The sequence below is a fragment of the Acartia tonsa genome, chromosome 10 (genome assembly GCF_053477335.1).
Source record: "Acartia tonsa isolate MP-2025a chromosome 10, ASM5347733v1, whole genome shotgun sequence".
Lineage (NCBI taxonomy): Eukaryota > Metazoa > Arthropoda > Copepoda > Calanoida > Acartiidae > Acartia > Acartia tonsa.
In genome coordinates this window covers 17,800,229-17,812,850 of record NC_137269.1, presented here as the reverse complement: position 1 = coordinate 17,812,850, position 12,622 = coordinate 17,800,229, and the positions used below count along the sequence as shown (strand labels likewise).

At 29.1% G+C, this 12,622-nt stretch overlaps 1 protein-coding gene across 1 annotated transcript in view; it reads left to right on the top strand.

The window, feature by feature from the left end:
• The first annotated feature begins 2,121 nt into the window (after positions 1-2,121).
• The window catches only part of LOC145330460 (allatostatin-A receptor-like), a 44,391-nt gene continuing 33,890 nt past the window's right edge, over positions 2,122-12,622 (top strand). Inside the window, exons 1-3 of the mRNA XM_080175093.1 lie at positions 2,122-2,272; positions 2,842-2,903; positions 4,834-4,891. Coding sequence (XP_080031219.1) covers positions 2,128-2,272; positions 2,842-2,903; positions 4,834-4,891 — 265 coding nt within the window. The 5' untranslated portion in view covers positions 2,122-2,127. The remainder of the gene's footprint in view (positions 2,273-2,841; positions 2,904-4,833; positions 4,892-12,622) is intronic.

The following is a 12,622-nucleotide window of genomic DNA, read 5'->3' as shown; positions in this document are numbered from 1 at the left end:
ATAATTTTTAAAAAAAGGAGTGTGGGGCTGTGGATTCTTATGCCTTACCTCGGCTGGGGGAGGGGGGGGGGGCTCTAAGTCTGTGGATTCAGTACCTAAGGTGTATTAACCCTGCAGGGCAACCTATTATCCAATATAACCTTACCTAACCTGACTTTATTTATTTTTTGGCTATGATAAATGAACAATGAACTTTTATTGAATTGTTGCTAATCTTTTAGTTTTTACTATTACCTTTTTTCCATCATGTTTTTTCATATTCCTTTGCTCAGCTACTAATCTTGAATAAGATGACAATGGGATTGGTAATTATAAAAGGTAAGTGCTATACCAAAGAAGTTAAAAATAATGTATTATATTATGCAACATTGACAAGTGAGGGTAGTGGGATTGCCTTGTTCCAATAAATGTCACAACTTTTAGGCCAACATTTGGATATTAAGAAAAATATCGTGCAATAAAAGTGTTTGTTATCTACATTAGCTATGAGATTAGGGATTAAGTCTAGACTCAAAATAAAAATTAAGTTACATTAATCATCCCTTATACCTGACTTCGTATTACACCTTGTTAAAATTATTTTTCTAACTTTTGTGGTAATCCCATATTATTAATAACATAAAATACACCATTAATCATCTCGGGGATTTAGATTAGATTTCTAAATATAAATTATATCAATGATAAGCAAGCATCTTATAAAAAGAAATTAACCACTTATGGCACTTGAAATGGAGGTGGGGGTTTGAATTCGACCACCCTATTTTTTTTGGTAAAAAGTTAAAAAAAACATTTGTTTTTTGTTTATAAAAAAAAAGAATTTCCAATTGTTTATTTGATTTACTGCAATCAAAACTTTATCATAAATTAAAAAAAAAAATAATAATTAAATTTGACCTATTACTTGACAATTTTGTTTATGTTTTATTTATTCAGTCATTATTCCTGTCTGATATCATTATAACTTATTTTTTGTAAGTTTTATTATTCGAATTTTCCATCTTTAAGAAATTGTGTAGGGTAACATATTTTTTTGTAATAATTCCCTGAACCAATTAGAATCCAGTTTTTAAAAATCTACTCGGTCCGTATGTCTGTCGGTCATGCTTAAAATTCAATTTCATATTTTAAATAACCAGGTTTCGTGATTTAAACTGATCATCTGCCCTTAACTGACTTTGTCTGTTTGACGAACCATTTTTTGTGCTTTCTACTTATGAATTTTGTCATCCTTGTTTTATTTTTTCTTATGTAAGAATAATATATTTTTTTATAGATTATTATCTTAGTTTTATATACTTCTACATCACAATCAACAATTATTTGTTTTATATAAAATTTTTTTCTTTTGCTTTCTATTCATTTGTTTTATTTTGTTTTTCTATTATCTAAAAACTGGGATCTTAGGAGATAAGACAGTGGACGATAATTATGAATCAATGATGTATTTACACCCCCAATTTTATAAACTATACTAAACTACTCCTTCAATAGATAAAAATTATTGGTGGAAAAGTTTAAACAGAGCTAGTTTATTCCAAACAAACAAGATTTAATAAAAGTAATAAAAGTCAACGAATGAGAGAACTTGCTTATAAAACTTTGGGTACCAGATAATTTACATACCCCCGTCCCCTCCCTCCCTACTTATTTTCTTTTTCTCTTTTCTTTCTTTAATCTCCTATCCCACCGATTAAGCTCACAGATTGGGGGAAACGTTTCATTTCTTCAATAAAAACTGTTTTAACAACGCATTATTTATTCATTTGACCTTAACCCTATTCTGGGGGAGGGGATGCTAGAAATAATTACTATAGGAGTGGGGGGGGGGGGGGGAAGGTGAAATGCATCCCATCTTAACCGAGAAACAATGAGATATATCAAGATAGATCCAAAAGCAAAGTTTTTCTTGATTTGATGCAGAAAGATTTAAAGTTATTTTAACACCATTTCATCCTTATGTACCGTTAAAAACGGCGCTAACGGTAGAATACCTGAAATTGCTTATTGAATTTTTTCTCAATTAACTAGCTTTATATTAGTTTTTTTTTATATTTTTAAGTTGTAAATTACAAACGATCCAGATAAAAATTTATTATATTATTTTGAAATTTCAGAACAATTAAAATGAGTTGGATAGATATGAATAGCACGCAGGCACTGCTAGAGGAGGTCACACAAACCCTCTCCCTGGCAGACGAGCACAGCGTGGTAGAGGTCATGGGGGGCGTGGCCGTCGGAGAGGGCGGAGAGATCAGGGATATGATTATAGGTACATAGTGTCCATATCAATTTTAAAATTGGAATATTAATTTGTAATAATATTTTTTAAATGATGACGCACATGAATATGGTTTTAATGGCTGACGGACATTATGTTTAAACTTGCACACCTACTGACTATAATAATGCTCATTGCCTCCTAGGGGAACCTTTCCTGAGGATTTAACTAATATCTGGAGCTATCTTAACAGTTATACCAAATATCCAAACGTTACCTTACTTCTCTCCAAAAAAAGCTTCCCATGGGTGCAATCCAAAGTGGGTGCAATTCTATGTTTACCTAGAATACCTATGGACTCATACTAAACATAGAGCAAGCGAAACTTCTAAAAGTCAAATAATAATTTTAAAAAGATTACCTACTCTTTAATTCTGGTAGGGGTATTCATATGAACCCAAAAACACATTTTGTCTATACTTTTATACATCAAATTTGAGAAAAAATATAAATAAACAGCTGTTAAGTTAGAGGTAAAATATTTTTATTCCAATCCTTCTCCAATTAAATGCTAATAAGATGATAATAATATGAAATTATGGATACATTGTTTATCACAGAGGAGGAATATTTAGAATGGAATTCTACAGAGGAGGCTGTGGATTTACAAATTTTAGCTAAGGTTAGATAAATAGATAATAGATGTATATATATATATATAGATTGATAGATTGATAGATAGATAGATAGATACACACAGAGATAGATGAATTGATAGACAGATCTATGAATAGATACATAGAACAGTGAGTAACATAGAATGTAACAAGGATGACAACTTCCTTAAGTAGCTAAGCAAATAGATATTCACGTACCTAAGTATGTATCTAAATGGAATTTTTGTTCAGCAGTCTATGAAATTTTGAATATTAAATGTGTTATCACTCTACATTTGTATGTCTGACCGGCAAATTTGCTGATTTTCGCTTTTATGGATGTTGTAATCCTTGTTTCTTTTGAATGTCTGGTCATAAGTCATAATATAATTAGGCCTATAATTAAGTTAATATATTATTTATGCTCGAGTAACATAAATGTTTTCCAAAAAAGAAGAAAAAAATATTTTTATTAGGATTTTTAAATTAATCTTCTAGATTTTTTATTTGGATTATTGCTATTACTTTTTAAAAATTCCTTATCAAAATACATGCTTGAAACGTTTGTTCAAAACTCGTTTCTAGCTCTTGTAGAACATTCTGCTTGGGGTGCTTTAATATACACTACCTATAAAGGTATTACATATTTTCAATTGAGATGCATTTTTTCTTATTCTTATTTTTTGTCTATATGAATAACATAACGAATATACATAAATCAATAGTCTTTTATGTATATTATGTATATATCATTAATAGAACTATTATATAATAAGATTCTGTCTTTATGGCAAAAAGTCCAAAAATTTTATTCTTATTTCATAGCTAATTATTGGCATAACTAAAAAGTTCTCATTTTAAATAAAATTAGTATTTTTTTATGTTATTGTCTGAACTGTTACTAACTTGTTATTGCTGTACATTTGTGAGCATAATTTTGTGCATTATCATTTGGGATGTAAAGCAATTTATAGGCCATTGCCTTATCCCTTTAGATCCCTGATTTTTTGTTGTTATTGTCTTAACTGTTACTAACTTGTTATTGCTGTACATTGTATGAACATAATCATTCTTGTTATATGAATATCTTTGTTCGACCGCCTGTCTGTCATTACGTTTACTTACTCAACCAAGAAACATTGACCAATGTTCTAAAAACAAAGACAATGTTGCCTGAAAGTATAATAGCAATGTTATGTTATCGGAGTGTATTCTTATGGTAAAGTAACAGGATAACTGTCTGTTTGTTTTTCTGTCTGTACTGAAATTTTTTTTCCCATAAACCTAATGATAAAGTAACTGGAACTCTGTCTGTTTGTTTTTTTGTCTGTCTGTTAGTACTAAATTTTTTTCATAAACTAAAATTAAAAATGGGAGGATGGTTGACCTCCCCCCCCATTTTTTTACTTTTTCTTTTAAAATCTAAAATAGAAAAATAGGTTATCGAATTCAACTCCCCCCCCTCCTCAAGTCCCCCTACAGACCTCGAGTAATTTATACAGTTAATTTAAATTTTAATCAAGTATCAAATGATTTGAATCTTGAAATATGTGTCTCTGTTTCTAATACTACCCACTTAAAAGTTGTGAAAGTGTTATAGGACACTTTATATCAAAATTATAACAACTATTACGTCTCAGAACATTATGTAATTTTACTCTACACAGGCAGAACAATATCCATAAAAGCATAATTCTGTGAGATTTTCTTTACAATTACTGAAAACAAATTAAAATTTTGGTGTTATATAAAGAAGCTGTTTAAAATAAGCTTAACATTAGATCATGTATTACAATAAAGAGAAAAATAATGGAAGGAAATTGAAACAAAATGAGAGAAAGAATTATGATGAATGTTTTTTCTTATAAAAAAGCTTGTTACTGTAGGTCTAGTTATATATGTTTTGACGTATTTTTTTTTGATAATCTATCCATATTAATTAAATCAATTTTTCAGATTGTTCCGGTTGTAGTTCCCATTCTCTTCACAATGGCCATTATTATTGGATTTATAGGTAATTTTTACTAGCAATAATACTCTACTAGTGTGTCTATAGGTTGTATATACCATTCTAATCATAATAGTCATTATTATTGGATTTATAGGTAATTTTTACTAGCAATGATACTCTACTAGTGTGTCTATAGGTTGTCAATGTATATACCATTCTAATCATAATAGTCATTATTATTGGATTTATAGGTAATTTTTACTAGCAATGATACTCTACTAGTGTGTCTATAGGTTGTCAATGTATATACCATTCTAATCATAATAGTCATTATTCTTAGATTTATAGGTAATTTTTACTAGCAATGATACTCTACTAGTGTGTCTATAGGTTGTCAATGTATATACCATTCTAATCATAATAGCTATTATTATTGGATTTATAGGTAATTTTTACTAGCAATGATACTCTACTAGTGTGTCTATAGGTTGTATATACCATTCTAATCATAATAGCCATTATTATTGGATTTATAGGTGATTTTTACTAGCAATGATACTCTACTAGTGTGTCTATAGGTTGTATATACCATTCTAATCATAATAGCCATTATTATTGAATTTATAGGTAATTTTTACTAGCAATGATACTCTACTAGTGTGTCTATAGGTTGTATATACCATTCTAATCATAATAGCCATTATTATTGGATTTATAGGTAATTTTTACTAGCAAAGATACTCTACTACTGTGTATATAGGTTGTATATACCATTCTAATCATAATAGTCATTATTATTGGATTTATAGGTAATTTTTACTAGCAATAATACTCTACTAGTGTGCCTATAGGTTGTATATACCATTCTAATCATAATAGTCATTATTATTGGATTTATAGGTAATTTTTACTAGCAATGATACTCTACTAGTGTGTCTATAGGTTGTATATACCATTTTAATCATAATAGCCATTATTATTGGATTTATAGGTAATTTTTACTAGCAATAATACTCTACTAGTGTGCCTATAGGTTGTATATACCATTCTAATCATAATAGTCATTATTATTGGATTTATAGGTAATTTTTACTAGCAATGATACTCTACTAGTGTGTCTATAGGTTGTATATACCATTTTAATCATAATAGCCATTATTATTGGATTTATAGGTAATTTTTACTAGCAATGATACTCTACTAGTGTGTCTATAGGTTGTATATACCATTTTAATCATAATAGCCATTATTATTGGATTTATAGGTAATTTTTACTAGCAATAATACTCTACTAGTGTGCCTATAGGTTGTATATACCATTCTAATCATAATAGCCATTATTATTGGATTTATAGGTAATTTTTACTAGCAATAATACTCTACTAGTGTGCCTATAGGTTGTATATACCATTCTAATCATAATAGCCATTATTATTGGATTTATAGGTAATTTTTACTAGCAAAGATACTCTACTACTGTGTATATAGGTTGTATATACCATTCTAATCATAATAGCCATTATTATTGGATTTATAGGTAATTTTAACTAGCAATAATACTCTACTAGTGTGTCTATAGGTTGTATATACCATTCTAATCATAATAGTCATTATTATTGGATTTATAGGTAATTTTTACTAGCAATGATACTCTACTAGTGTGTCTATAGGTTGTATATACCATTCTAATCATAATAGTCATTATTATTGGATTTATAGGTAGTTTTTACTAGCAATGATACTCTACTAGTGTGTCTATAATTTGTATATACCATTCTAATCATAATAGCCATTATTATTGGATTTATAGGTAATTTTTGCTAGCAATAATACTCTACTAGTGTGTCTATAGGTTGTATATACCATTCTAATCATAATAGCCATTATTATTGGATTTATAGGTAATTTTTACTAGCAATGATACTCTACTAGTGTGTCTATAGGTTGTATATACCATTTTAATCATAATAGCCATTATTATTGGATTTATAGGTAATTTTTACTAGCAATAATACTCTACTAGTGTGCCTATAGGTTGTATATACCATTCTAATCATAATAGCCATTATTATTGGATTTATAGGTAATTTTTACTAGCAATAATACTCTACTAGTGTGCCTATAGGTTGTATATACCATTCTAATCATAATAGCCATTATTATTGGATTTATAGGTAATTTTTACTAGCAAAGATACTCTACTACTGTGTATATAGGTTGTATATACCATTCTAATCATAATAGCCATTATTATTGGATTTATAGGTAATTTTAACTAGCAATAATACTCTACTAGTGTGTCTATAGGTTGTATATACCATTCTAATCATAATAGTCATTATTATTGGATTTATAGGTAATTTTTACTAGCAATGATACTCTACTAGTGTGTCTATAGGTTGTATATACCATTCTAATCATAATAGTCATTATTATTGGATTTATAGGTAGTTTTTACTAGCAATGATACTCTACTAGTGTGTCTATAATTTGTATATACCATTCTAATCATAATAGCCATTATTATTGGATTTATAGGTAATTTTTGCTAGCAATAATACTCTACTAGTGTGTCTATAGGTTGTATATACCATTCTAATCATAATAGCCATTATTATTGGATTTATAGGTAATTTTTACTAGCAATAATACTCTACTAGTGTGCCTATAGGTTGTATATACCATTCTAATCATAATAGCCATTATTATTGGATTTATAGGTAATTTTTACTAGCAATGATACTCTACTAGTGTGTCTATAGGTTGTATATACCATTCTAATCATAATAGCCATTATTATTGAATTTATAGGTAATTTTTACTAGCAATGATACTCTACTAGTGTGCCTATAGGTTGTATATACCATTCTAATCATAATAGCCATTATTATTGGATTTATAGGTAATTTTTACTAGCAATGATACTCTACTAGTGTGTCTATAGGTTGTCAATGTATATACCATTCTAATCATAATAGCCATTATTATTGGATTTATAGGTAATTTTAACTAGCAATAATACTCTACTAGTGTGTCTATAGGTTGTATATACCATTCTAATCATAATAGCCATTATTATTGGATTTATAGGTAATTTTTACTAGCAAAGATACTCTACAATACATTTTAAAGATGTCTGTCCGCTATTTGTTAACGCTTACGTGGCCTAAAAAATATTTTAGGGGGGAAAACACCCCTCCTAGTCCCCCCCTCCCCTTACACGTTCTTGTAGCTACTACCTTCTTGCTTTTTGATGTGTAAAACATTGTGATACTAGAGTTGGCTCGATATAATTATCTCCCTATTGGCTAGTTTTCTATATGCATATCTATTTCTCAATAAATCTATTTTCCTCACCCGGCATTACTATCTAAAAGAAAGTAAATATTTAATAATTTAAATGATTTTTAAAAGATTTTTTTAAATTATATTTTTTTCTTTTCATTACCATCACCAAAGGGTTAATGATGATGATTACAATTTTAGTTTAATATTTGAACACACAAAATGTCGCCACAATCGAATTCTTTTATAACATAGTTTTCTTAAATTTATCATATTATAAATTTAAATTTTCTTTTTTATGATTAGAAATTAAATACATCAATATAAGGTAAATAGCAACATGAAATGAAAAAAATGAATTTATTTTTAATAAAGTAAAATAATGGGTCTTATCGTTCTGGGCAATGAGAGTTTATTATGGATTATTGGAGCACTATGAGTTTTAATCATATATTCCTTGGAAAACTTGAGCTCGTTTATAGACATTTATTTCCTATATAGATCTGACATGGATCTTGAAGCAATTAAGCAGGCCGTTTTGTACATGTTAAAAATTGGAAGATTTCATTAAATAAAAGTAATCGCAAATATACTTAGTAAATAAACCTTACTTTCTGTTCTATGAATAATTAAAAAAGATTTGTTGCTATTGGGTGAAATTTTTCTTGATTTTGATTTATCTTTCATTTTATCATTACATCTGTTGATTTATTATCCATCAGGGCAAATTATTTTTTATTCGAAGATTGATATTTAATATTTTCTTGTACTAATAACTCTATTTTTTAGTCTATTAAATAATCTACACATTTATCCTTATTTATAAGTAGCTGGATGTTTGTCTAACTATCTATGTGTGATAAAGGATCTCTTTGACCGCAAAACCAATATGATGCATTTTACAGTGGAGCTTCTCATAGGTCCAGGGAAGGTCCAATAGGGTGGTGCGCACAGACAACCTCCCAACATAAATTGCAAATAGAAAAAATACCCCTAAAAAATCTTTTTAAAACTAAAATTGAAAGTAGAGTGTTGACTTCCCCTCAAAGCTTCCCTAAATTTTTATAATCAGAATTAATCTTTTTTTTTACATTTACTATTTTTCAAAATTACTTTATGATAAAAGGCTAATTTTCTTTATTTATCAGTATATTGTTACAGTGTTTTTCGCATTACTAAACTGTCTAAAGTGATAACCTTCAATACAAAATCAAATTTCTATTAAAAGCTTTGCTAATATCAAGGTGAATAAAAATGGCCTGTTTAGACTAATGTTCGCAGTAATTCTCGAAGCATTAATTTTTTTTACATAGGGTTGCTAAAGGAAAAATATCTATTGTATGTATATATTTAAAATATCTATCTATTGTATTATTCTATGTCCAATAATGCAGAGAAACACTTAAACAGATAGGAATAGAGTAATAGGTATATGATTTGGCAGATACCCCAAAAATTTATATTTTACGCTAATTTAAATACTTCTGATGTATATTTTACCCCGCCCTCCACCTAAAAAAAAAATAATTACCCCCTCCCCCCACTATTAGTATTTTATCCCCCCTCCCCCGACGCACAAAAATAATGTTTTTACGTCCTTTTTCCTCTCTAATAATACTTCAATTAGCATATCTCAATTTTATATATCCTTTAATCCCCATTAAACAGCAGGAGAAAAGATAAACTTGGTCCAAATCCATTTCTAGGACCCTTTAATGTTCAGCATTAACAATGTATTCTACTTTATTCCTATTATTGTTCAATTTAGAAACAGGACATTCTATTTATCAATCTATCTATCTATCTATTTATTTATCCATCTATCTATCTATTGATTAATTAGATTGGTCAGAGCTAAGAACATTTTCCAAAGTAATTCTTATCCCAGCCTATGCCAAAAAAAATCAGCCAAAGTCATTAATAAATCTTTGTGGCAATTTTAGAGATATTTTAGAGCATATGTTGATGAAATCTCTAAAACTGTAATAGGATATTAAAGTCTACATTTTTACTTTTGGTCAATATTGTAATACACTGCGAAGCTACTCTATAATTCACAAGGTCCGTCTGTCAGTCACGTGTGGGGGAAACGTGATTTTCTCGGTTCTTATTAAAGATAGACAGCTGGATTTTTAAGTGCAGATTACTATGATATATGCCCATCTAATCTATACATTGTTTTGTCCGCCTGTCTGTTATTTAGGGTGCTAGATCGAATCCTAGATTTTAATGTTTTCGCGATTTTCCCAATTCGTTTTCAAGATAAAAGGCTGAAATTTTCAGGGGTTTATTAATTTTACATTCTACATAATTCCACGAAGTTTTATTAATATTTGTCTATTTATTGGGGTGCTGGATCGATTTATATACTTTTAGGTTTTCGTGATTTTGTCTATTCCTATTCAGGATTGACGGCTGAAATTATCAGGGATTGAATATGTTCTACATGTTCTCCAAGTTTCAAGATTTGTCTAATAATTGCGGTGCTAGATCGATTCCTAGATTTTTAAGTTTTCGTGTTTTTAAAGATTGTGTGATTTTAAAGGTTTTGTGATTTACCTATTTTTTTTATTTATTGTATGACACTGCTCTAAAGTAAATTTTTTTCCGATTTACATTCTTAATTTTTTTGCTTCGCTACTTATGGATGTTGTTATCCTTGTTTTAATATTGCTTACCCCACTAAACTTATGTAAACCATAGCCTACCTAGCTTAATCTAAACTAAATAACAGTATTTTATATTTGCAATATCTTTATTATTGTCCTAACTTAACCATTCTAATGTATCTCCTATTTCTGTTGAAAGATTGTTCAATCAAAAAGATTAATATCGCAAAGACAAAAAATGTGATCTAGGCAATAACAACAAGAATGACAATAACCATTAAAATAATCTTACTTCTAATATCTTATGATTATGATGAACCATATTTTCATAAAGGTCTATTTTTTCATCAGGGTTAAACACCTTTGTAAGTTATTTAAATTAAATAAAGAAATCTTTTCCAGAAAGCTTTCTATTGGAATGTTAGTTAGTTAGGCTGTTTGATATACCTCCTTTCCTTACTCTCCCCTCCATCCACTCTTAAACTCTCAATAGTTAATAAAACCTTTCGTAAACGTTTAAAAAGATACCTTTGCATATAATGATTTAATTTAGTTAAAAGGAATTAATGGTTTACCTAATATATTTTAGAAATAATCTAAGTAAATTTTCTATGTTTACACAGTCCATATTATATTTATAATAGCAAAAATTGTTATTTTATAAATATTGCAGTAAAACGGGATCAAGGATTAGTGCTTCATTTATTGTCTTTTTTATGTATCTAGAGCAATTGAAATACCCCCTCCCTATCTACGATTTTATTTGAAGGAAAATGGTCGAGGGTCTCTGACAAATAGGGTTTAATAGTCCACTAATTATAGTCATTATTAAATCAAATTATCAAATAATTGGCTTTTTATTGTTGTTCTTATATGAAAATTTCCCGAACCATTTAAACTCTTTGAGAGTGCTTGCAACAAAATGCAATAATCCTAAAGCTTTGTTGCAAACAGTGTTTCTAGATTATTGCTACTTTTTTTCTGGACGAAATTTAAAAGTAGCTTCCCCGCAAAAAGTTTAACAAATATAATTTCTTTTTGGAGAGGATGATTACGTTAAACTTACCCTTTATCATCTCTGAACTAAAATAAGAAATGTTTTATGATCGAGATCCAGTCGCATTAGAGATCTTTTGTGACATTTTCAGACATACACACCACTTTTCTTGACAAAACATCCTTCCACATAAAATTGTTTCCAGTATCGCTTCGAAATCGAAATCGAAATATCCGGGGGGTTGAAACCGGTTCTCAGCCATACTGAAAAATGATGTATAGCATCATATCATATTCAGATTTCTACAAATCAAAAAATGTACAATCACAAGATTAAAACAAGTTTTTTAGCCAAAGCGTTCGTCATCTCGGGGCTAACATAACTGGTTTAATTTTATAATCTTGTACATTTTTATATCTGTGGAAAACTGTTTACAATACGATGCGATAAATAACTATTATTTGTTTATAAAAATTTACAGCTTTGTATAAACATAAAATTGTGACGAAGTACAATCACATAAATTAAATTGATTATACCAACTTTGCTAGCAAAATTGTGCTTTCCCATAAAGTGATTATTGAGCATTGAAACACCACCTCCCTTATTTATGAAATGAATTACATATAAGAGGGTTGGGGTAGCTTACTTCTTAATACCTGATGCGAGCCCTAAACATGTGGGGCCTTTAAGACCTGCGGGGCTTCCCAGTACCCAATGTAACTTACTTACTCTGACCTAAAGTAACTATCTCCCCCCTTACATATTTAAAATACAACTGGGGGGGGGGGGGGAGGAAGGTTATTGTGCTTAACAAGGCCCTTTGTGGGAAAACGCCAGAAAAATACATAGAATAGTCAAAAAAGCATCTACCCTTTAACTAGGGTCTGATTGTTCATTGGT